The 25,971-nt window shown below is 37.9% G+C and overlaps 1 protein-coding gene across 4 annotated transcripts in view; it reads left to right on the top strand.

Moving 5' to 3' along the window:
- LOC133549563 (RAS guanyl-releasing protein 1-like) overlaps positions 1-19,276 on the top strand; it is a 78,517-nt gene extending 59,241 nt beyond the window's left edge. For all 4 annotated transcript variants that reach the window (XM_061895089.1, XM_061895091.1, XM_061895092.1 and 1 more), the window contains 10 exons: positions 3,798-3,914; positions 6,212-6,487; positions 6,804-6,884; positions 9,146-9,250; positions 9,343-9,452; positions 9,704-9,848; positions 9,944-9,980; positions 12,390-12,524; positions 17,748-18,067; positions 18,143-19,276. In XM_061895089.1, coding sequence (XP_061751073.1) covers positions 3,798-3,914; positions 6,212-6,487; positions 6,804-6,884; positions 9,146-9,250; positions 9,343-9,452; positions 9,704-9,848; positions 9,944-9,980; positions 12,390-12,524; positions 17,748-18,067; positions 18,143-18,277 — 1,461 coding nt within the window. In that variant the 3' untranslated portion in view covers positions 18,278-19,276. The remainder of the gene's footprint in view (positions 1-3,797; positions 3,915-6,211; positions 6,488-6,803; positions 6,885-9,145; positions 9,251-9,342; positions 9,453-9,703; positions 9,849-9,943; positions 9,981-12,389; positions 12,525-17,747; positions 18,068-18,142) is intronic.
- The last annotated feature ends 6,695 nt before the right edge of the window (positions 19,277-25,971 follow it).

Here is a 25,971-nt window from a genome sequence, read left to right as displayed (position 1 = left end):
AAATATTTTAATCTGCTATTCTCAAGTCACTAGTTACCTTTAAATTATAGTAAATTGTGCAAACACATAAATGACAACCATGAACATTTTATGTTTAAATTTACTGGGTTAGTAAATTCTCAGAAGAATGTTACAAAGTTACATTTGGTGATTTTGATGGTATAACTCTTTCAATTGACCATGAATACCTCATGTAAGTGGGTCCACTCACCAGTCACACACACACATACCCCAAAGCCGGCTTTTTACTACAGGAATAGTTACTGTTGCAGGCCTGAGCTTTGCTTGTGAACAGTTAGACCCAAAGCTTTTTGCCACTTCTTCATTGTTTGAGCCAAACAAAATATTTAATTGGTACCTGGATCATTTTTAGTTCAGTGTCAACTTCACCGGTTGTAAAGGTTAGCAGGAAGTGGGGTGAGGGAAACGAAGGCCACTCGTGTCAAGATTGCATCCCAAAAAGGCGACTGGGTCACGTCCAAGCTGGTCCAACTTCAGAGACTCCTTGCGCACTGTGTCCGACAGAATACCAATTAAAATGTTAGTCCTAATGGTCTCTAATGTCTACACAATTTTAGAACCATATTTCTAGCCGAAAAAGCCATTGATAGTAGGCTGATTTAACTCTACATTATACACAAGAACACTCACTTAGCTAGTAAATGTTAAAGGTGCCATATGTATTAATGTAGCCAGAAATGGTACTGCAAACACGGTCAAAATTCTGTAGTCCCCTCCCACTCTTCATGACTAGGGTTGCCAGATATGCTGCTGAATCCAAATCCTACTCCAAGGAACTTCAAATGGCAATCGACGAGTCCTACGCTGTAGGTTTCTCTTGTTTATGCTTATTGTAAGATGGTTTACTAAGTAATCATGCCACATTTTACAGAAGTCGATTAGCCACATGTATTTGTAAAGTTACACAGCAATATTTTCGTCAGGAGTCGGAACCGATCGTTGGCATTACCCTGCTAAAATATCTACTTTGACCGCACGGACCACCATCGAAATAATAATATGTAATAATATATAATATATTATATATCGCATAGGCCTATGTTGATTGCAAGCCAAGGCCAACAGTAAAATTACCGCCACATTTCCTTCAGCATAACCCTATGTTGCATCCAACCTGACGCACTGCATTTTCTTCCATGTACACACATCAGCATCTTTCAGTGCAAAGTGCAATTTTATCAACCAACGTGTTTGGTTAACGTGTTTGCAAAAAACACGTTATGCATAAATCGTATAGTCTACTTCCATGTCAATACACAAAGTAGAAAATCATTACATGTAATACATCATATTGTGTCAAGCAAATACGACCCCATATGTGCCTGATGTACAAATGTACCAGAGACTGCAATTAGCCGTGCAACTGTTGGAACGCATTTCCTCAGCGTATCAGCATACTGAGAACAAAAAAGGCACTGACACTACCCATATCCACATAAGTTGTTTTTTTTGTGGAAAATATATTTTGCCCTGTCAGTTGGATGACACATCGACATACAGGCCAACGGGCATATATTTCCCCCGTTGGCCTATACTGTATGTAATGCTAAGCATTCGTTGCCCGAATATACTAGCTTTGTTAGACAAGATCATTGACTGTATTGGACTATATGGTTTACATACGACATGTCAATTTCCATGTATTACAAGTAATAAGAAAACGTAAATGCCTTACATATCTATCAAGGAGGGAACTGGCAAGTTTGGCGTCTTCTCCGCCTTCAATCGTCTCCATTGTTCAAAGGCATCTCTGATACAAGTCCTCCTTTGTTCATGGCTTTGTCATGAATACGTTGAGAATCGTAATGACGCCTTTTTAAATTTACTAAGGTCTGACATGTTTAGTAACTTTACCAGTGGCAGTAGCTGGACAAAAAGGGCAGTGCATAGCTTGCAACCTGGACTACTGCAATGCACTTCATGCTGGCCTTAGCCAAAAAGCTCTCTCCCGGTTGCAGTTAGTGCAGAACGCTGCAGCATGACTTTTAACATGGGGGAAGACTTATTAAAAGTGAGCATATAACCCCAATTCTTGAGACTTTGCAGTGGCTCCCTCTTCATTTCAGAATTGATTTTAAAATATTGCTGTTTGGTTTTAAAGCCTTGCATGGACTGGGACTTCATTATATCTCGGACCTCATCCAAATTTACTATCCTGCTCAAGACGAGACTTGAAAGCAGGGGAGACAGGCCGTTTTCTGTGGTTGGCCCTTAACTATGGAACACTCTGCCCCTCCATGTTTGAACTGCTCCCACAGTGGAGTGTTTTAAGTCTCGTCTTAAGACCCACATTTATTCTCTAGTTGTTAACACTGCATGAGTTGTGTGGTCCTCTGCGTTTTTAAATTTGTATTTCTATTTATTATTTTAATTGGTTTTACCCTTTAAAATTGTTTTTAATCATATTTATTTCTATATTGTTTTCATATATTTTTTTATTGAGTCATTGGTGGAGTTAAGGATAGTATTTAATTCTTGTTTTTAATATTTTTGTGCAGAACTTTGGAAACATTTTGTTATTTTAAATGTGCTATAGAATGGATTGGATTGGATTGGATTGGAAGACACTTACTGACTTTTTAACTGGTTGAACGGTGGAGGGCGGGGCATCGAAATTAAAACAACAAGATTTCGAGTCTATAAATCTAATTTTGAAATGAGCATATCCTGCCTGAAATACCGTTATCAGTTACAGAGGTATTCGAAAATAAAATGATTTAATAATGCCTTTTGATATATCAGGGCCATTTAATGACTTTACATGAAATTAACATATGGCACTTTTAAGACATATGAGCTGAAAATGTTTTACCTCACGGTAAAAACTTGTTGCTGGACAATATTTCGTTGTGGAAAAGGGTCCATCTGCACTCTAAACGTGAATAGATCAATAGTTCATAACTGACTAAAGATTTGCTGCTCAAAACCTTGTCTAGACAGTACAAACCATAACACACGTTGTTCTTTTTTCCCTTGTACTTGTTCCTTTTGCAGTCAAGCAACATTCTACCTCCAATACTGCTTTCGGTTACACAGAGCATACAATAATACAAAGCTAAGTGATGTACACACATTGCACTTCCTGTTTACCCTTCAAATTAAACATAGAAAAATATATCGGCTGTATTTTACAAATACTTATATCCAGGTACTTTTAAACGTTTTTAACACATCAATACATGATTTAAATAAGATTTTAGCTATTAATAAGATATGAAACTTATTCATGCTTTTTAGCTATTTTTAAACTATACTTAGTATTTGTATTAGTATTAATGTATTCAAAGTTCACCCTGGTTATAGACAGTAATCCAAAAGCTTTCCAACAATGTTTTCTGAACATATCCACTTCTTAGCAACCTTTGTTGTCATGTAAACCCCAAGTCAAAAAGTAGGACACTACTGGCAAGTCCAATCAGTTGCAGCCTAAGTTGTACTGCAAAGTCATGCACTGGATCACACCATCAAGGCACCAGTCTGCTGGCTGTTGATGCTGCTGCAAGCAAGAAGGAGAGTTTGGGGATGTGGAGACAAATTTCACAACGCAATTCTCCAGTGACAGCAGGAATTAGTGAGCTGAGAAGAGATGGAAAAGCAAAAAAAAAAAAGCGTGAAAAGCAACAGAAATTGTGGTTTATGTAACTGCATAGTTTTGTGGATTATATAAAATGGTTAAATTAATGTATAACCACGATAATAAACTTTCGTTCATCCAATACACCTCTGACAGAGCATTATTATGTTTGCAAAGGATCTCATTTTATTGTGCCCACCAGGTTTTACACCTCATGCACAACTACAACACGCTAATGGCAGTGGTTGGAGGGCTTTGTCACAGCTCCATATCAAGACTGAAGGACACCACCTCCCATGTACCCAATGAAGTCATCAAGGTAAATAATGTGCATTTTCAGAATCAGAATCAGAATCAGACATACTTTATTAATCCCCGAGGGGAAATTAAAATTTTGTAGCAATCGATGTTAGTTGTGGTATGTATTGTTGGTTTAATGTATACATTAAGAAACATTACATTTTTAAGTTTGAACATTTCAACAATTCTGAAAAGAAGTTAAAAGTATGGAATTATTCCTCTTTTTCTATACTTTTACAGATATACCGTATTTTCCGGACAATAAGGCACACTTCAAATCCTTGACAGTGCCCCTTATAACTCGGTGCGCCTAATGTACGGAATATTTCTGGTTTAGCTTACCGACCTCGAAGCTATTTTATTTGGTGCATGGTGTAATGATAAGTATCACCAGTAGATGGCAGTCAAACATAAGAGATACACATAGACTGCAATATGATGGCAGTCGCACATAAGAGTATGTGTAGACTGCAATATTACTCAAGTAAAGAACACCAACATTGCATATGCTCCATTGAAATTACAGAACATTACACACGCCGCTCAAAAATCTATCAAAATGTTTTAGTGCGACTTTGATAAGCTATGAAGCTGCACCGCTTGATGGATTGTATTCTGCTCCCACATACAAATGTTATTATGGTGTGTATATAAGGTAAGACATATTATCTGGCTTTTTGTTTCGCAATACTATGCAAAATAAACTTTTCTTACCTTCTTGTACCTGCTGATCTGTATTTGGGATCTGTATAAGTCCTGAAAAACTGCATCTTTGTAGCCCTTTTTGACACCGTAGTCAATAAGCTTTTTCTTTTTCTCTAACTTCTTGTTATGTGACATTCAACCCCCGCTGCTGCCATTTTTTAATATAAAGTAGTGTAAAGTTCTTATTTTTACTGTGTCTGCCATTAAAGCGCTAAAATATACCGTAGTGTAGTGTAGTGTAGTGAGTTTACATTATTCACCAGAGGAATTTTAGTTAATAGAGAGTTCTGGCCGTAGGGTTTTTCACAGGACACATTTCTGGCGTTGTTGTTGCACCAGTGAGGATGAGGAGACGCTGCTCCGTTACTGATTTAAGTAAAATCTGAATGTCATTAAAACAGTTAGCTCCATCTTTTGACACTTCTTCCACTCCCGTCCTTGCACGCTACACCGCTACAAGAAAGATGACGGGGAGAAGACACTGTCAAAGGTCAGCCACGTAAATAAGACCGCCCACAAAATGGCGCATCCTGAAGCTACTGTCAGAAAGCGGCTTGAAGATGATCTGAAAAACATAATCTATGCAACATGTTGGCCAAAGAACCACTATTACCAGTTATGTAGACTACAAGGAAGTGTTTTCAATTTAGAAAAAAAATATAATAATATGACTCCTTTAATGCACCCTATGATACGTCTTATACATGAAAAAAGATAGTAAATAGACCATTCATCAGCAGTGCGCCTTATTGTCCGGTGCGCCCTATGGTCCGGAAAATACGGTAGTTAATTAAGATTCAAGATTCAAGATTGTTTATTGTCATATGCTCAGTTAAACAGACAGTTTGCCGTACATTGAACATCTTACTTTGCTAGTCCACCCTTCAACAAGTCACACGGTACCTCGCTAAAAACAAAAAATAACAATAAAAGTGTGTATACAAGGCACAGTAAGTACATAGCAATATTGCACATTCTGAATGACTGTCAACAGTATACATATGGGGGTGACCTTGGGTCATAGTGGCAGTTAAAGTGTCTTTAGTGATCAAAGGTGAAAAGTGTCTACAGTGATGGTTCACAGTTCGGAGGTGGTCAAAGTAGCTGTCTTTTGTTCAATTAGCACCAAATATTAAACATGTTGACACTTACAATATTTCATTTTCATTTAAAATGTGTTTAAAAAATTTCTGTTCTTAGGTGTTACCATTTATTTGGATGGGGAAGAATATACAATGTGTAGGAATGGATGAAGACTGCATCTATAGAGTAATGAAATAGGGAAAGGTGTTGGAAAGAATAAGATACTAATAAATAAATAAATATTGGTAAAAATCAAACAACAAAGAAATTAAAGTTACAATAGAGGACATACATTAAGCAATAACTTATTGGTAATGATCAAAGGATTAAATATATTGCTTGATATTGAATGTTATTGTCATGTTGTTAAAATCAATTGTTATAATCCAAACTTCAAGCTCCGTCAAGTCTTTGTGTGCTGTGTCCTTGATTTTCATTGCAGTGGAGATGATGTCATCTTCAATATTTGTCCAATGTCAAACTAATACGTGTTTAAGGGAAGTAAATCATCTCCCACTTTCTCCTCAGGTGTTAAATGAAATTACAGACCTGCTGTCCTCCTGTCGAAACTTTGATAACTACAGACAGGCATTCAACAAGTGTGCAGGTTTTAAAATCCCCATCCTTGGGGTTCACCTCAAAGACCTCATTTCAGTCAACGAGGCAATGCCGGACTATGTGGAGGACAATAAAGTCAACGTCCAGAAGCTCCAGGCGCTCTACAGCCACATTAACGAGCTGATCCAGCTCCAGCAGATCCCCCCTAAGCTGGATGCCAACAAAGACCTCGTCCACCTGCTGACGGTAGTGCCCACCCACCACTTGAACACTCTCGCTTGTGATTTAGCTTCTTGTACTTCAAGCAGACATGCAGATGAGTGTGTTAGAACATGTGGATTGTCTGCATGTGTGTGGGTGTGATAAGAGTCTTGGACCTATGAGTGTGTGTGGGTGACAAAATTGGTGTGAATGGGAGGGAATTCAAAATGCTGTGCGCCGTACTTGTGTGTCATCAATGAACGACTGAATAAGCGCTTGAAAATATGCTCTTCCTGCCATGTGACCTGATTTCTGCCTCATCTAAAAAATGTGTCTCTGACATCCGTCTCTGTCCATGCAGCTGTCCTTGGACCTTTACTACACCGAGGATGAAATCTATGAACTCTCCTATGCTCGGGAGCCCAGACACTGTAAAACCACTGTGAGTGATGGATGCACTTATTAAGGGTGCTTTTCGCAACTTCCTCATAGTAACAAAATTCAAAATCAAACTATAACAAAAACACCACCTACTAGCTTATAATAAATGATTACTGTTTACAGCGGTCACTCACCCAGTCTCGTCAACACGTATGCGCAGGGAGTCTCGTCAACACGTATGCGCACAGAGCGTGTGCACACGTACAAAAACAGTCTAAAAGAAGCAACAAACAATTTGCTCTCATGTTGTTCTTATGATAGAATATACTTTCAATGATAGCTAACGCTAACTATCCAAATTGCTCTTATTAGCTAAAAACACCTCAAGCTATTGCGCGTACATGTGTTACATACGTACGTTAAACGTCTTTACGTATGAGAAGCCGTGAGAGGGTGGGATTTACTGTGTAAAATGCATTGGAAAGTTGCCGCCCTCGAGGCATCTGTGTAAATGTTGGAAACAGCCCCTTTAATTAATGCTCATTAGCACACATTTATGGTCACAGCATATACAGTTACATACATCATCCACACGATTCAACTGTATCAAGGATTCTACCGCAAACAAATATTATGAATTGACATCACAAGAGCAATATATAGATTGGAATGTTTGTATTAGATATATCTCTACATTTGCATTTTAATCAGAAAACAAGAGAGAATCAAGTTTGTTCAGTAGAACACGTGGTTGTCTATTTTTGTAGGCAGGTTTATTTTTTGACTCTCCCTACAATGAGATTTTATACAGTATATGAGTACATTATGATATATGAAACAAATTTACAAATGTATTTACATGATCTGAGAGAAAAGACTAGGGTGAAGCTACAACTTCTAGCAAGTTGGCTTAGCTCGGCATTAAAAAAAACAATAAACACAATCCGCTAATATATAAACACTTTAAAATCTTTACACATGCCCTTTGTGTGAAACAAATGAAATATAAAAGACATTTAAAGTACATCTGGAAATGTATCATTATAGTAGATGTATATTTTGAGGCAGCTGTTGAACGGCCAGCTAAAAAAATATACAGTATATGCTATTATTTGATAGTGATTTTGATGATAATCATTTATTATTGATAGTCTTATATTTCAATTTAAAAGTAATATTTATTAGATATACATAAATATAGGGACAAGAGGTAGAAAATGGATGAATGGATGGAACTATAACTATGTCTTGGTTGGTAAAGCGGCCTCGTCAGCTTCCGCCATCCGTGTCACTCCTGTCCTTAGGTAAGACAATTTACACAAAATGTAGCTCAACCCTTGTGTGGTGTCACAATGTGACAGACATACTTATAGTGGCAATCCTGTGAATGGTGCCGGCCAGCCTCCTTACCCTGCTGTGCCAAAACTATTAGCCAGTCTCCCGTGTCATTCCTTCTCGTCTCATGCAGCCCACGCCTGCTCTGATGTATATAAAATGAATACTTCCTATGTGTACTTGTCCTCAGTTTACACGGGACTGATTGATCAACATGGGCCAGGGCAAAATTGGATTAATTGCTAAATTCTGACGAAAAAGACGGCACCATTGCAACATTACTACTTGGTCTTCCGGGGCCAAGAGAGGAATCGTAGGATAAAGTAAAATTTTCATCTAATCATAGCATTTGCACAATAACACTGATATGCAGTGAAATAAACGCTGGTAAAAGCAGCTTTATCGAATGCGGCATTGTGCACCATAGATGGTGTATCTAATGTTTTGACAAATGACTATTGTTTATGAAGTTTATTTTTGACTGTGTCTGAAATAAAAAAGCGTTGATATTCGTCTTCAAGATATATATTAAACAGTGTACTTTTTGATATTATAATATTCTGATACTGAAGAGGGTAGGGTTTTGAAGGGTTTCATTTGCAATCTTAAAAGGTACGCCTCCACACACAAACCGTTGGCAGACATACTCAGAATGTGAATTAAAAATTTGACTGTGGAGCAAAATCTGTGCAAAACTTACACCAAAGCATATCCAATTCATATATCATTTGGACTCCAAGGCAAGTGTGTTTAATGTAGATTAGAATAGTCCTACGTAGGTCACCTTTAAGGGTATACATATATATGTATATATATATATATATATATATATATATATATATATATATATTTAAAGATAGATGGATAAATAATATATATATATTACATAAGCCATAAGCACCTCTACATAGGGAAATACAGTGTTCATAACATATATTTATGGGTTACTCAGGCCTGTTTTTCAACTATTAATGGATTTCCCATCAGCCAGCCACCCCCTCTAGACCTCCAGTGGTTGTGGACTGGGTATCAGGAGTTGCTCCCAAACCTGACCCCCGAACCATCAGCAAGCACGTGCAGAGGATGGTGGATGTGAGTACAGTAGTTTGAATTTACAGTACAAGCGTACTCACAGCAGCTTTGTGCTGTTTATTAATTGTCCAGCAATGTTTACCTCTTCACAGTCCGTGTTTAAGAACTACGATCACCACGAGAACGGCTTTATTTCTCAAGAGGACTTTGAGAAAATTGCTGCCAGTTTCCCCTTCTCCTTCTGTGTCATGGACAAAGATAAGTGAGTGCTGGGGAGTTATTTGTAGTGACGAGTGCGGCAACAGGAAACGTGAAGTAGCTGCAAACCTAACCATAACCTCACCACTTTATATTCTCTGTCTATTTATTCGCATGCGTACACACTTACACAGAGCTCACAGACCACAGAAAAAAAAAAACATCCCTTTAATCTGCCCAGTAAATTGCCGGATTGCATATAATCCTTTGCATTGTATGAATTGTATGATTGGCTTTTTTGTGTGTTTTTGGCAGAAAGGGTCTTGTCAGTAGAGATGAGATCACAGCTTATTTCATGCGTGCCAGTGTCATCTGCTCTAAACTGGGCCTGGGCTTTGTCCACAACTTTCAGGAGACGACTTATATGAAGCCCACCTTCTGCGACAATTGCTCAGGATTTGTAAGTAATACCTCACGTACTTGCAAGATTATACAAAAAATAAAACAAGAACACATCTGCTTTACTGTCTGCTTTCTACAACGTGTCCTTCACAGCTGTGGGGCGTCATCAAGCAAGGCTATAGATGCAAAGGTCAGTGTTCAACCATTACTCATGCGTTGGCTATTGACTGGAGGGGTTGTTGACACCGCATCATCACAGCTACCTTCGCAATGAGATTAAATCCATGAACTGTATAGAAGATTCTGTCTCTACAAAGATCATTAACCCTTTGGAGTCCAGGGTAGGTAGTAGCGTATTTAAGTTACTTTGTGTTTAACTTTATAGAGTGACAGCCATGTGGTGACACCGTTTTGCATCAAGAAGGAGATGTAAAATGTCAATTAATATATGACAGGGCGCTTTATATGACATTTTACCTCAAACTTATTCCTAACGGCTTCCAGCTCCAACAACGCTAAGAATACAATGGAAGATGTGCCCTAACTTTCCACACAGTGGCCTAGTGGTTAACATGTAGGCCACACAGTCAAGAGATCAGGGAGATCTGGATTTAAATCTCCATTTGGACATCTCCGTGTGGAGTTTGCATGTTCTTACGTCAGCGTTTGCATGCATGCGTGGGTTTTCTCCATGTACTCCAGCTTCCTCCCACATCCCGAATATCTGCATGTTAGGTAGATTGAAGGCTTTAAATTGTCAGTAGGTATGAATGTGAGCGCTTTCAGTACCTTGAAGGTACAAACCCCATTTCCATATGAGTTGGGAAATTGTGTTAGATTTAATAAATAGTCATTGATTGATTGATTGATTTTGTTTTAAATGTACTCTAAATTGCAAAGAAAGTGCACAATAATAAACATTTCTGGTCATTTGCCAGTTAGTCCAACTGGTTAACTTTCAGTGGCAGGTCCTGGACAGGCATCATCTAAATACAATTCAATGGTAATACTGGACCGGTAATATGACACATTTTATAGTAAGAGTAAAGCAAGGACCACAACACCTACATTAATCATACAATATGGCTCAGATGGTAGCAAGGATGGCCAGGAACTTGAGGGTTCCATGATCGCATCCAGCTTTCGCCATCCTAGTTATTTCACTTTACCTTGTCCGCTCCCAGTGCCACCCACAATGGTATAAATAAGCTTAAATGAAGATTATGAGTTTTTCACTCGAGAAAAAGTGCTACATAAGTCTACTTCACAATATTTTCAATTATTTTTATAATAAAAATTTCAACGTAATTATTTTATTAGTGTTTTTTAAATTATTATGTGTATAAAATAAACAAGAGTTTCACGGTGGCAGAGGGGTTAGTGCGGCTGCCTCACAATACAAAGGTCCTGAGTAGTCCTGGGTTCAATCCCAGGCTCGGGATCTTTCTATGTGGAGTTTGCATGTTCTCCCCGTGAATGCGTGGGTTCCCTCCGGGTACTCTGGCTTCCTCCCACTTCCAAAGACATGCGCCTGGGGATAGGTTGATTGGCGACACTAAAAAATTGGCCCTAGTCTGTGAATGTGAGTGTGAATGTTGTCTGTCTATCTGTGTTGGCCCTGCGATGAGGTGGCGACTTGTCCAGGGTGTACACCGCCTTCCGCCCGATTGTAGCTGAGATAGGTACCAGCGCATCCCACAACCTTAAAGGGAATAAGCGGTAGAAAATGGATGGATGGATAAAATAAACAATAACAAACATAAAACACAACTCTGATCCTCCAGACATATTTCAGAACCACAGTTTTACATTGGTTTTAAATGAATGGAATGTATGTGTCACAGTCTCATTAACAGATGTTGGCAGCATTTGCAGCGCTAAAGTAATTATTATTATTAGCATTATTCTAGTTCTGATTAATAGTAGTGTTGATTGATTGTACAGGAATAGGTTTTAATGACAACTACTGAGAAATCAAACAAAAAAAAACATTGAACTACTTACCTTGATTACTTAGTGTTCTTTTGTATTGGCATTGCTTTATTTGATATATATTCTCCAGTATGTAAACACATCTTGTACTGTTATCAGTGGATTTTAAAATGTACACAGTATTTAAAAAATATCTCTAATGTCTAATCCGTAATAATATACATTATTAATATTAAACTAATTCTACATTCATAATATGCCATGGGCCAATAAAATGGGCAGGGACTTTGGATACCTTGTTTTAGAGGCTCAGTACTACACATTTCCAATGGAATACATTGTTTTCATTATGCTGTGAGTTAGTTAGCTAATATTTTCCCACAACTACAATAATAAACTGGAAGTGTCAATCAAAAGTAAGCATCATTATCTTTGTAAAAGCAGTTTTGTATTGGGTCTTAATAGATGTTCATATAGTTAATGTATAACGGGCTTTATTCTGCATGTTGTAAACGAAACTACACAGTAGACATTTATTCTCCCCGCCTATAAACAGGAACTTTAAACCAAAATGTGCTTCTAAGTGTGCTTGCAAAGTTCTGAAGGTTGCATTTGCACAACAAATTCAAAAATAAATTCCTGTTCTGACTTTGCTGTGTGTTCTCAGACTGCGGGATGAATTGTCACAAGCTGTGCAAGGACCAGGTGGCCTTTGAGTGCAAGAAGAACACTAAAGTGAACAATAACACCACTGACAGTCCTACGCCTTGCCCCACAACTGTGACCACGGGAACTTCTGAGGGTGGGTCCGTGCATCCACACTCATCCGTATGTCTCTAATCATAAATATTGTACAGTGACCACCATATAGATATCTTTAAAATGTGAAGCATATACAATCAAATAAGCAATTCACAAAAAATATGTCTAAAAAAATTAAATTGAACTTGATTTCTTTCTTCAATATCCATAACTCGAAAAACTTGCTTCTTTTGCTTGAAACAGATTTGGTTCCTTAAACTTGATTCTAATTGGACCATGCAATCCTCAGACAACGCAGTAAAACCAAACAATTTTTTCACAGCCTTTAGGCAAGGTCATGTACAAACCCTGTTTCCATATGAGTTGGGAAATTGTGTTAGAGGTAAATAAAAACAGAATACAATGATTTGCAAATCCTTTTCAACCCATATTCAATTGAATGCACTACAAAGACAAGATATTTGATGTTCAAACTCATAAACTTTAGTTGTTTTTTTTTTTGCAAATAATAATTAACTTAGAATTTTATGGCTGCAACACGTTCCAAAGTAGTTGGGAAAGGGCATGTTACATCACCTTTTCTTTTAACAACACTCAATAAACGTTTGGGAACTGGGGAAACTAATTGTTGAACCTTTGAAGGTGGAATTCTTTCGCTTTCTTATTTTATGTAGAGCTTCAGTCGTTTAACAGTCCGGGGTCTCCGCTGTCCTATTTTACGCTTCATAATGCGCCACACATTTTCAATGGGAGACAGGTCTGGACTGCAGGCGGGCCAGGAAAGTACCCACACTCTTTTTTTACAAAGTCACGCTGTTGTAACACGTGGTGAATGTGGCGTGGCAGGGGCGTCCATGAAAAAGACGCCGCTTAGATGCCAGCATATGTTTTCCAAAACCTGTATGTACCTTTCAGCATTAATGGTGCCTTCACAGATGTGTAAGTTACCCATGCCTTGGGCACTAATGCACCCCCATACCATCACAGATGCTGGCTTTTGAACTTTGCGTCGATAACAGTCTGGATGGTTCGCTTCCCCTTTGGTCCGAATGACACGATGTCGAATAATTCCAAAAACAGTTTGAAATGTGGACTCGTCAGACCACAGAAGACTTTTCCACTTTGCAACAGTCTATCTTAGATGATCTCGGGCACAAAGAAGCCGGCAGCGTTTCTGGATGTTGTCGATAAATGGCTTTCGCTTTGCATAGTAGAGCTTTAACTTGCACTTACTGTTGTAGCAACGAACTGTATTTAGTGACAGTGGTTTTTTGAAGTGTTCCTGATTCCATGTGGTGATATCCTTTAGAGATTTATGTCAGTTTTTGATACAGTGCCGTCTGAGGAACCGAAGGTCACGGTCATTTAATGTTGGTTTCCGGCCATGCCGCTTACGTGGAGTAATTTCTCCAAATTCTCTGAACGTTTTGATGATATTATGGACTGTAGATGTTGAAACCCCTAAATGTCTTGCAATTGCACTTTGAGAAACGTTGTTCTTAAAATGTTTGACTATTTGCACACGCAGTTGTGGACAAAGGGGTGTACCTTGCCCCATCCTTCCTTGTCAAAGACTGAGCATTTTTTGGGAAACTGTTTTTATACCCAATCTTGGCATCCACCTGTTCCCAATTAGCCTGCACTCCTGTGGGATGTTCCAAATAAGTGTTTGATGAGCATTCCTCAACTTTATTACTATTTATTGCCACCTTTCCCAACTTCTTTTTCACGTGTTGCTTGCATCATATTCTAAAGTTAATGATTATTTGCAAAAAAATAAAATGTTCATCAGTTTGAACATCAAATATGCTGTCTTTGTAGCATATTCAACTGAATATGGTTTGAAAATGATTTACAAATCATTGTATTCCGTTTATATTTACATCTAACGCAATTTCCCAACTCATGTGGAAACGGGGTTTGTATAATAATAGGGTTAAAATGAAATGCTATCAAATAAACATGTATTACACTGATTTATAATGTGATAATTAGGACAAACAGAAAAGTACTCAATACAGTAAAACAGTATTGTAATTTACAATAATATTAAGCCTTTTACAATTGATACACTTAAGGAAGTTGGGTATCAAGTTGCTGTCGTCCGTTCCTAAAGTCTGAGAGAGCAGTGGTCCCCAACCTTTTTTGCACCACGGACCGGATTAGTGCATGAAAAATACAACTGACTATAACGCCGAATTAGTGTTTCTTTGCAATGAGATGCAGATGAAATCAGCCATTGGCTACAATCTGTAGCCAATGCCTATAGATTTATATGTTGATTAATGTGCATTGTCACAAAGTTATAACAAACATAACAACTTCCTATGAGGAGTTTTATTGTACATCTATAAACACGCTTTTTGGTGTGTCCAGTGGGGCAGGCCAAAGTTAAGTAGGAGACAATACAGTCTTTTATAAATTATTTTATGTTTCTCTGCGGCCCGGTAGCAAATGCTTCACGGACCGGTACATGTCCCTGGACCGGTGGTTGGGGGCCACTGTGATATAAGATACTTTTAAAAGCACAACAGAATGTATGGATCGTTTTAATATTTTAATAATTCCCTCTCTTTTTCTTCAAGGGAAAGTCTGCGCACAATGACAATCAATTGTCCATTTTCCAAACAACTAGAAAACCTGTGCAACCACCAGTCAATCACAAGGTCGTCGGTTGAAAACAAACAGTCAAATTGTCACCTTACGCTAGGGGTGCGCAAACTGCGAAGTCTTTAGTGCGCCCCACAAGTTTAGCGAGAGAATTGGCCTGCGGTGTGTTTTTTCCTAAATTTAGTCTCATGTGAATGATATTGGAATGATTTTGCTACCATTTTATGTACAAAGTCACTGATATTACAAGTGACTTGAGCACAGCATCAATTGATATGATCCAATCCAAACAACTTTTCCACACTCAAATTTCTAGGTATAATGATTGATGATAAATTAGACTGGAAATCTCATGTAAAAAATATACAACATAAAGTTGCAAGAAATACATCAATAATGAATAAAGCCAAATATTTTCTAGACCAAAAATCACTTTATATTCTCTACTGCTCACTAGTGTTACCATATCTGAGTTACTGTGTAGAAATATGGGGAAATAATTACAAAAGTACACTTCATTCACTAACAGTATTACAAAAAAGATCAGTTAGAATAATACATAATGTTGGATATAGAGAACATACAAACCCTTTATTTATTGAATCAAAGATACTGAAATTCCACGACATAGTGTAATTGCAAACAGCTAAGATTATACACAAAGCAAACTATAACCTGCTTCCCAAGAATATACAACAATTCTTCTCAACAAAAGAAGAGAAATATAATCTGAGAGAAAAATGTAATTTAAAACATTTGTATGCACGTACAACACTTAAAACCTTCAGTATATCAGTATGTGGAATTAAATTATGGAAGGGATTAAGCAAAGCAATCAAACAATGTACTAATATGATCCATTTCAAGAAACTCTTCAAACTGGAAGTGTTAACAAAGTACAAAAATGAAGAACCATGATAAACATTCTGATTTTACTCACTCATTCATTCTCAAAATAATCTGATTTATCTCATCGTATGGATTAAAATTTAAGCAATTATTTATTTATTTATTTATTTGTATTGTGATTACTTATTACTTATGGAGTATACATTGTGAATCATTGAGAACAGGAAGTGAACACACATTTTAGCAACTGTTATGTAAAGAAAAGGGGTAGGATTAAATAAGCTCTGCTTCTTCCTCCTCCTTTTCGAACATGTTGGGAAGAGAAACTGGAAATTGTGATGTATCATGTTGTATGCTTGCATGTTCGAAATAAACTCAAACTCAAATTCAAACTCAAACTCAAACACTCATGGTATAAATGAACTATAACCAACAATAAAGTTAACATACAGTCCCACTTCCTGCTCTGGACATTATAAAACATGTATATATAATTTAAAATGACACATATATAGATCCATTACAGTGCATGATGGTAATATATAAAACACTATCCATACTTTCCCATGTTTGCCGCATTTTAGCTGCTTAATCTTCCTGATTGATTAAAAAATTTTAAAGGGGTTGTCAGAGAAAGAAATAATGTAGGACTCGAGCTTTCACATATGCTGAAGTATAAACGATAAACTATTAAAAAATAAAATATTGCATTGTCATCAGAGTGGGGAGGTGCTGAGAGTTGTTAAAGTTGAAGTAGTTGAAGTTTTGTGTTGTCAAAAATGTGGAACATTGGGGTTGAAAAGGATAACACTAAAATAAGAAAAGGCCATATCCTTCCAGTTCTTATGTTGTCACGGTGTAGTGTGTGTATGCACGCACAACAGCTTCTTCTCCTGACTGAATGTAACTTCGTAGAAGAGTAAACTTTGTTTCATTTGTTATTAGTTTGTGAACCTTTTAGACAGCGGTTTGTATGTGTGATATTTGTGTGTGTGTTGTTGTGTGTTTGTACTTGCGAGGAGGAGCGTGACAGTTTTATATTAATTGCCAATTAATCTATCTAATCAATTGTAGTATTTTCTAATAAATAGTCACAGAGTTTAATAAATAAGCTGCTTTGAACATTTGTCCGTGTACCAGGGTGTCCAAACATGGCCAACATTAGTGTAGTCCCTTCCAATGTGGTCGCACTCACGAAACAACAATGTCCATTTTGATTTTTAAAAGTTAAGTCAGAGTAGCATTATGGTGCATTTATCTTCACCTCAATGAATTTTTCTGGAAGTTACTTTGATCATTTTTTTATGTGTTGTGTAAACCGCATCCAAACTTCAAGTGCAATAAAATGTTCTCCTTGGGTCGCTGGACTTATTCCAGCCTCAGAAGCACGTAAGATTAAAAGTACTTAAATTGATGCGAAAATACGTGCAAGGCAGATTTGACAGGGAATGCCTACATTTAAGGTTGATACCTCAAAGTGCACATTTTGGATAACGGCAAGAATCTGTACAATTAAGCAGCTTTTTTCCACTTAGAAACATAGGAGAATAAGGCTCTTGGTGAATGGGTCTGTTGGAAATGGCAAAGTATTGTATCAATTCATACGTTTTTCCACACTATTTTTTTTAACATTTTCAAATGTATTTTGGATTGTTGCTACATTTTGTACCATTTCCTGTCAGTAGATCGCCAATCATTCAAAAGGAATTCATATGAAAAATAGATCATGCAAGCAGAATGTTAATGTATGCTAGACCAGATACCATAATTTGTCTTATTAGATTCACTTGTGTATTATGTCCAGTTTCAGACAAATGTCCTTTCCAGTACTTGTCTGATGACAGCAAAGAGTGGCGCTCTGACTCTCCAGTCACCTCACATTTGGAGATAAACAGGGTCCACAGCGCCACCCAGACAGAGGGACCACCGCTGTCCCCTGAAGCCGCTTGGCCTCATCCGTCCCTTTTTGTCCTGGTGCCCCCAACTTCGCCGACATGTCCCAGCCCACTGCTCCAGAGGAAACAGCGACACTGTGCTAAATGGGAGAACCGAGCTTCGGTTGTGCAGAAGCCCAGGGAGCCCGAAGAAGAATACAATCAACGAGTCAGCGAAACCCTTCAATCAGTGAGTGTCACGTCACTCCTGGTACTTGAACACACCACAAACATGATCACAATCGTTTCCATGTGTCTTTGTCAGGAGAACCAAAGGCTCCAGAAAGCCAACGAGACACTACACAGGAAGTTAAATAAGGCAGAGCAAGAGGTGGAGGTGTTAAAGACGCTGCTGAAGAGACACACACTTCATCCTGTGGAAGAGGACGACAACTCCTAAATTGATCAAGTAGTGTGTGTACATATCATGAGATCGACATGTGTGGTCTGTATTCACCTGGCGGTCCAGATTGAATAAACAGTACAGTGCAACCTCAAAATTTAAATACTCCAAATTTGGACCTACATTTTTCTCAAATGTAAAACAAGACTATCCTTGAGCATGACGTCATGTGACATGCCAACAAATCTCATGAGCGTTTGAACTTTTTCATTGGCTTTTTTGTGATGCCAATACAGAAGATGACAGAGAGCTTATAGTAAGGTAGTAAAGTATCTGGGTGCTAAACAATTATATATTTAGCATTGTTTTTATTATATATCATTTGTTTTCTTTATATGTTACAGGAAACAGTGTTGTGTTGGCCAGAAACAATAGTTTTATTCATTTACTGTATGTTTTAAAGTTGATAACTTGTTTTTTTACACTTGAATGATATTGTAGTTATAGTGAGAATGTTACTTAAAACATCACCTGTACAGTTAACACAGTTTTTTTTAAATCATTGGTATTTATTTTTTCGACAAAATCTTTTTTTTAAATGTCGTAAAAGTCAACCAGCGACCTTTGTAGGTTCCACTGTACTGTAAGACTTTGATAAACATGAAACTGAATGCATACGCCAGTCAAGGTATTTAGGAACTTAGAAGGATGTTTACCAGTAAAAACACAGATTCATGATGATAAGCAAATAAGAATATTGTATGATGTCCATAGAACATATGTATTAGTGTAAATATAGTCATTAAGAATGGCGCCTAATGATAATTTTTGCATCCTTTCCATGTTCGTTGTCTGAAACACTACACAGTTCAAGACATATTTTTTGTACATTGGTCCGTACTGGTCAATGTTGTTGTTTTTTGCTTATGAGGAGTTTATTGAGCAGCCTTTTGTGTCAATGCTCTGCAGTCTGATACTAGGCGGTGGCATCCTCGGCATCTTTTTGGTCAGTATTGTGAGCTTGTTGAAAGTAAATTTTGGGAACTCAGTAAGAAAGCTTGTGTCACTGTGTTTTGTCACCAGGGGGCAGTAGAGTGTTATGAAGGTCCTCATAGAATAGAATTGAATTACTAGAACCAAAAAGTATACCTTTTATTGTCCATGTACACTTGAACAATGAGCTCGAAGCGGCTCCTCCTTTTAGAGTGTAAAGAGACCTATGGATTATTTACAGCTAGATAAACGTTAAAATGAAAAAAAAAAAAAATAATAATAATCTGTGTATATATATATACTATATATATATATATATATATATATATATATATATATATATATATATATATATATATATATATATATATATATATATATATATACATATACATACACATGTATTAATCTTTCAAATATTGTGTAAGCTGAATAAAATTATATTAAGCTACTGTTATTCAATGGTTAGTTGGAAAAAAAAGCTTCACAATCATTACATTTTAAATATACTGTAAATTTAAAATTGAAATTATGTTTAATGCTTTTAAAGAATTAGTTCCAAAGAAAGTTTATTGTTGGTTTGGGTTGCAAGTGAGGAGTGAAGCTTCCTTCAGGATTTTCACTGGTGGCCTTCAAACAAACATGTGCGAAACCCAAATCCAGTGAAGTTGGCATGTTGTGTAAATGGTAAATAAAAACAGAATTATTTGCAAACCCTTTTTAATGGATATTCAATTGAATAGGCTGCAAAGACAAGATATTTAATATTCGAACTGAGAAAATGTACTTTCTTTTGCAAATAATCATTAACTTAGAATTTAATGGCAGCAACACTAGCTGGTAGCATTTTTGGGTGTTGTTGATAAACGGCTTTCGCTTTGCCGAGGAGAGTTTTAACTTGTACTTACAGATGTAGCGACGAACTGTAGTTACTGACAGTGGTTTGCTGAAGTGTTCCTAAACCCATGTGGTGATATTCTTTACACAATTATATCGGTTTTTGATGCAGTAACTTCTGAGAGATCGAAGGTCACAAGCATTCAATGTTGGTTTTCGGCCCTTCTCCAGATTCTTTGAACCTTTTGCTGATATTACAGAATGTAGATGGTAAAATCCCTAAATTGCTTGCAATAACTCGTTGACAAAGTTTGTTTTTAAACTTAAATGTTTTAAATTTGCTCACACATTTGTTCACAAAGTAGTGACCCTCAGCCCATCCTTGTTTGTTAATGACTAAGCATATCATGGAAAATGCTTTTCATACCCAATCACAGCACCCACCTGTTCCAAATTAGCCTGTTCACCTGTGGCACGGTGTAAGAGGGGTTAGTGTGTCTGCCTCACAATACGAAGGTCCTGATCTTTCTGTGTGGAGTTTGCATGTCCTCCCCGTGACTGCGTGGGTTCCCTATGGGTACTCCGGCTTCCTCCCACCTACAAAGACATGCACCTGGGGATAGGTTGATTGGCAACACTAAATTGGCCCTAATGTGTGAATGTGAGTGTGAATGTTGTCTGTCTATCTGTGTTGGCCCAGGCCAAGGTGGCGACCTGTCCAGGGTGTACTCCGCCTTCCGCCCGATTGTAGCTGAGATAGGCACCAGCGCCCCTCGCGACCCCGAATGGAACAAGCAGTAGAAAGTGGATGGATGGATGGATAGACCTGTGGGATGTTCCAAATAAGTGTTTGATGAACAGTCCTCAACTTTCTTAGTCTTTTTTGCCACTTGTGCCAGAGTTTTTGAAACATGTTGCAGGCATCAAATTCCAGACCAACTAATATTTGCAAAAAATAACCTTTACCAGTTTGAACGTTAAGTATCTTGTCGTTGTAGTGTATTCAATTGAATATAGGTTGAAAAAGATTTGCAAATCATTGTATTCTGTTTTCATTTACCATTTACAAAACGTGCCAACTTCACTGGTTTTGGGTTTTGTACATTTTTACAGCAGGCATTCATCCTATAAACTAAAGGTTTGCATTGATAGTGGGTTTTTTTTGGAGCCGTGATGACTTTTTGGGCAAAGAGGATTGTCTGCGATTATATGCAGCACCCCCTCAAGTGTAGCACTAGTGAAAGCTCACTTAGTTCTGTTTGAATGAGAATCTGGGAAATAACTCAGAATGCAGCGGGTTCCACACACACTAATGGTGAATAATTTCCAATATGATGGCTGGCTGGCTAGAAGGGGGCATGGAGATCTTTAAAAACGTTTAAAAAAACTGTTTTACCAAGCCAGAGATGGGAATTTAGTGGTCTCATTGATGAATCAATCAGGTGAAAATCAATACATACAACATGATCCATTGTGGTAAGGTGTAGCCTGAAGGACACAGTGAAACATGGGGCTAAATGATACCGCATTATGCAACTTATCACGCTTAAAAGTGTGCATTTAGCAATGGACTGATAATTTATCATCCAGATGTCAGTGTACATTGGGGAATTGGGCTGTTTTAAGATAGCAATAAGTTAAGCCAGTCTTATCAATATGCTCTGAAAGTAATTGGGTAAAAATGAGTGGAAAATACTGTATATCCCCTTATGCACAAAGAGTGTAACAAAACTGTCTGCTACATGCTTTTTAACACAAAAAACAACATTGCCTGAGGATGCTGCAAAACTACATTATCTTATAATAATAATAATAATGGATTAGATTTATATCGCGCTTTTCTATTGTTAGATACTCAAAGCGCTCACAGAGAAGTGGGAACCCATCATTCATTCACACCTGGTGGTGGTAAGCTACATCTGTAGCCACAGCTGCCCTGGAGTAGACTGATGGAAGCGTGGCTGCCAGTTTGCGCCTACGGCCCCTCCGACCACCACCAATCATTCATTCATCATTCATTCACCAGTGTAAGCGGCACCGGGGGCATGAGTGAAGTGTCCTGCCCAAGGACACAACAGCAGCGATTTCGATGTCAATAGGTGGGAAGCGAACCTGCAACCCTCAGGTTTCTGGCACGGCCGCTCTACCCACTACGCCATACCGCCCCAAAATTGATTATGAAGCGTAAGTTTATTAGCTTCTTAATATCAGTTGGAGGAGCTGTTTGGGAGAACAGCGGAGGAAAACAAGAAGGGTTAAAAATGAAGATTCTGTGAAGCCATCCAAGTGTTCTAATTAACCTTGTTGTTGAGGTGAGGTGCACATGTCAGAGGACAGCTCATGGTGGAGGAAAGTTATGACTTCAATTATGGACTTTTAAAATCAAAATGATACATTTCCCATCCCAACCATCTCCCAAGTGTGATTACGTCACAGATCACATACACAAGCGTAACGGTATGGCATCTTCACAGTTAAATATGTACAGTACCTCGTTATTAAGGCTGTGTGTAAGGGAATAGAATGCAAAACATAAAACAGCCAACAGTAAATTTTATACCTGACTTTTATTATGTTTTTTTTTTCAAGATGGGGCCACTGTAGTGGCTGCCGGTCGCACGAGCTCTGTGCTCTTGTGTGTCCTCCTTTGTGTTATTGATGTTTCCCTCTTGTTCTGTGTTATTTGCCTTCTGGTTTGGGCCCTTTTGGTACTACTCAACAGGAGGTGGCCCTTTCGTGACTTATGCGCTTCTTTTTGTTGCCTTTTTATGGCCATGGACATGTTTGCACCAGAGACCAGCTGCTGGCTCTCAGCCACACCAGTCCACCTGGATAGACCGGAGGAGATGTGGCGGAAGCAAGCGTTGAGCATCGGATGGACAAGCTTCACAGATCTCTGGCTGAATGAGCACTAATCGGAAACTTTTTTCTCCCTGGACTGGTTTTGCCTCATCCCTGCGAACCCGACATTGGCCGAGAGCTTGTGGACAGCCGAGGGCGCAGTCGGCTCTTTTTTTGCTTGTTGGGTCTGTTCCCGTATCTGGATGTGTTGCCATCTTACTTCGCGCAGACAATTAATTTATTTATATATGTATATATATATATATATATATATATATATATATATATATATATATATATATATATATATATATATATATATATATATATATGTATATGTATATATATATATATATATATATATATATATATATATATATACATGTATGTGTATATATATATATATACATGTATGTGTATATATATATATATATATATATATATATATATATATATGTATGTATATATATATATATATATATATATATGTATGTATGTGTGTATATATATACTGTATGTATCTGTGTTGGCTCTGCAATGAGGTGGCGACTTGTCCAGGGTGTCCACCGCCTTCCGCCCGATTGTAGCTGAGATGGGCACCAGCGCCCCCCGCGACCCCAAAGGGAATAAGCGGTAGGAAATGGGGGTTACTGGTTCAATCCCCACCTTCTACCTACCTAGGCACGTCCTTTGTGTCCTTAAGGAAGACACTTCACCTTTGCTCCTGATAGGTCCTGGCTAGCGCCTTGCATGACAGCTCCCGCCATCAGTGTGTGAATGTGTGTGTGAATGGGTGAATGTGGAAATAGTGTCAAAGCGCTTTGAGTTCCTTAAAAAAGGTAGAAAAGCGCTATACAAGTACAACCATTTACCATTTATATGCTGACTATCAGAACGCATACAAATATAATCACTCACAATGTGCTTTATTATGCTTAAAACTGTTCTGCGGCCGCTGTGTGATTTATTTATAGAACAGAATGATTCAATGCGATTCTATTTAGTGTAGGAAAGATTTGATTTCATGGTAAACATTTGTTGATGGACAAATTAATTTTTACGCCACATAAGAACATTAACATTTCTTCATGTGCATATGCTCTTCCTCATATTAGAGGACAAATAGTTAGGAGCTTGTCACCAAACGCTCAGACTAGATCTGATCAAGCTAAGTTGATGAGCATGAACTGATAACAACTGCTCGTATGAGAGGCCAAACAACTAAGACAACTGATCAGTTGAATTCCATGAAACTAACATTAACCTGATATATAAGAAAATCCACAGGCACATTCATCTTCAAATAATAAAAAAGCACATTCTATATATAGGACGTTCCTCCAGTAATTTCTAATTTTTAAAACCATGAATCCCCAAATATGTTTAATAAAGGAAAAAGGCAAACACTTGTCAAATATATTTTTTTTCCGCAAGTTAAAGGCCTACTGAAATGAGATTTTCTTATTTAAACGGGGATACTTGATCATTTCGCGATATTGCCATATTTTTGCTGAAAGGTTTTAGTAGAGAACATCCACGATAAAGTTTGCAACTTTCAGTGTTAAGAGAAATGCTCTGCCTCTACCGGAAGTCGCAGACGATGACGTCACACGTGTGTGGGCTCCTCACATATTCACATTAATTTTAATGGGAGCCTCCAACAAAAAGTGCTATTCGGACCGAGAAAACGACAATTTGTCCATTAATTTGAGCGAGGATGAAAGATTTGTGTTTGAGGATATTGATAGTGACGGACTAGAAAAAAAAAAAGTTAAAAAAAACAAAACGCGATTGCATTGGGATGGATTCCAATGTTTTTAGAGACATTTACTAGGATAATTCTGGGAAATCCCTTATCTTTCTATTGTGTTGCTAGTGTTTTAGTGAGTTAAATAGTACCTGATAGTCGGAAGGGTGTCTTCACGGGTGTCTTGACGCGCAGTGTCTCAGGGGAGTCGACGGCAGCTATGGATGGCACAAGCTCAGCTTTTCTCTGGGAAGAACTGACTTTTTAACCACATTTTTCTCACCGAAACCTGCTGGTTTACATTTGGTAGGGATCCATGTTGGCTTGACCGCGCTCTGATCCATAGGAAAGTTTCACCTCCAGGAATTTTAAACAAGGAATCACCGTGTGTTTGTGTGGCTAAAGGCTAAAGCTTCCCAACTCCATCTTTCTATTGTGACTTCTCCAATATCAATTGAACAATTTGCAAAAGATTCAGCAACACAGATCTCCAAAATACTGTGTAATCATGCCGTTAAAGCAGACGACTTTTAGCTGTGTGTGTGTGCAGCGCTCATATTTCCTTAAAACCCGTGACGTCTTGCGTACACGTCATCATTACACGACGTTTTCAAGACGAAACTCCCGGGAAATTTAAAATTGTAATTTAGTAAACTAAAAAGGCCGTATTGGCATGTGTTGCAATGTTAATATTTCATCATTGTTATATAAACTATCAGACTGCGTGGTGGGTAGTAGTGGGTTTCAGTAGGCCTTTAAGGCGGTGTCGTTAGACGCCGACGGGTTTTAGCCAATGGCTTTACTGCTGGGCGGGAATTACGGGTCAAGGATGGGAAGTGATGCATGTTGTCGAGTTAAAAAAGGAAAAGGAAAGCTGCCGGAAAATTAAAAATTCAGGCCTTTGTACGGGAATGTTGCATTTTGTGAGATAAAGACAGACTGTGAATCTGTCTGAGCCTCAATTCCTTGGGATGTTACAATATTTGAGGGATGGTCCACAGTGTTGACGTTTCATATCTTGTGGGAAATTTTCTGGCAGAGAGTCGTCACCCTCGGGTTGTTTTAAAGATAGTAAACTGTCTGATTGCTAATCTCCTGCGGCACCCGGTCCGTCTATTCGTGTCTCCAGTTACATAAATTATGTAACAAGCGAATGACTCTTTTCACAGACAACCCTGGCTCTCGTGTCGTTTTATTGACAAAAACAGTCAACACATTTCTAGTTCGGCACGATAACTGCTTTATGTGTCTGCACTCGATTGACCTAAGTGTTCATAGCTGAATCTTTTTTTTTTTATTGCATTGCAAAATGATTAACCCCCGTGAATGTGGA

The sequence above is a fragment of the Nerophis ophidion genome, linkage group LG03, assembly GCF_033978795.1.
Source record: "Nerophis ophidion isolate RoL-2023_Sa linkage group LG03, RoL_Noph_v1.0, whole genome shotgun sequence".
Taxonomy (NCBI): Eukaryota; Metazoa; Chordata; class Actinopteri; order Syngnathiformes; family Syngnathidae; genus Nerophis; species Nerophis ophidion.
The sequence above is the reverse complement of the archived record's forward strand: the minus strand, read 5'-3'. Positions and strand labels throughout refer to the sequence as shown.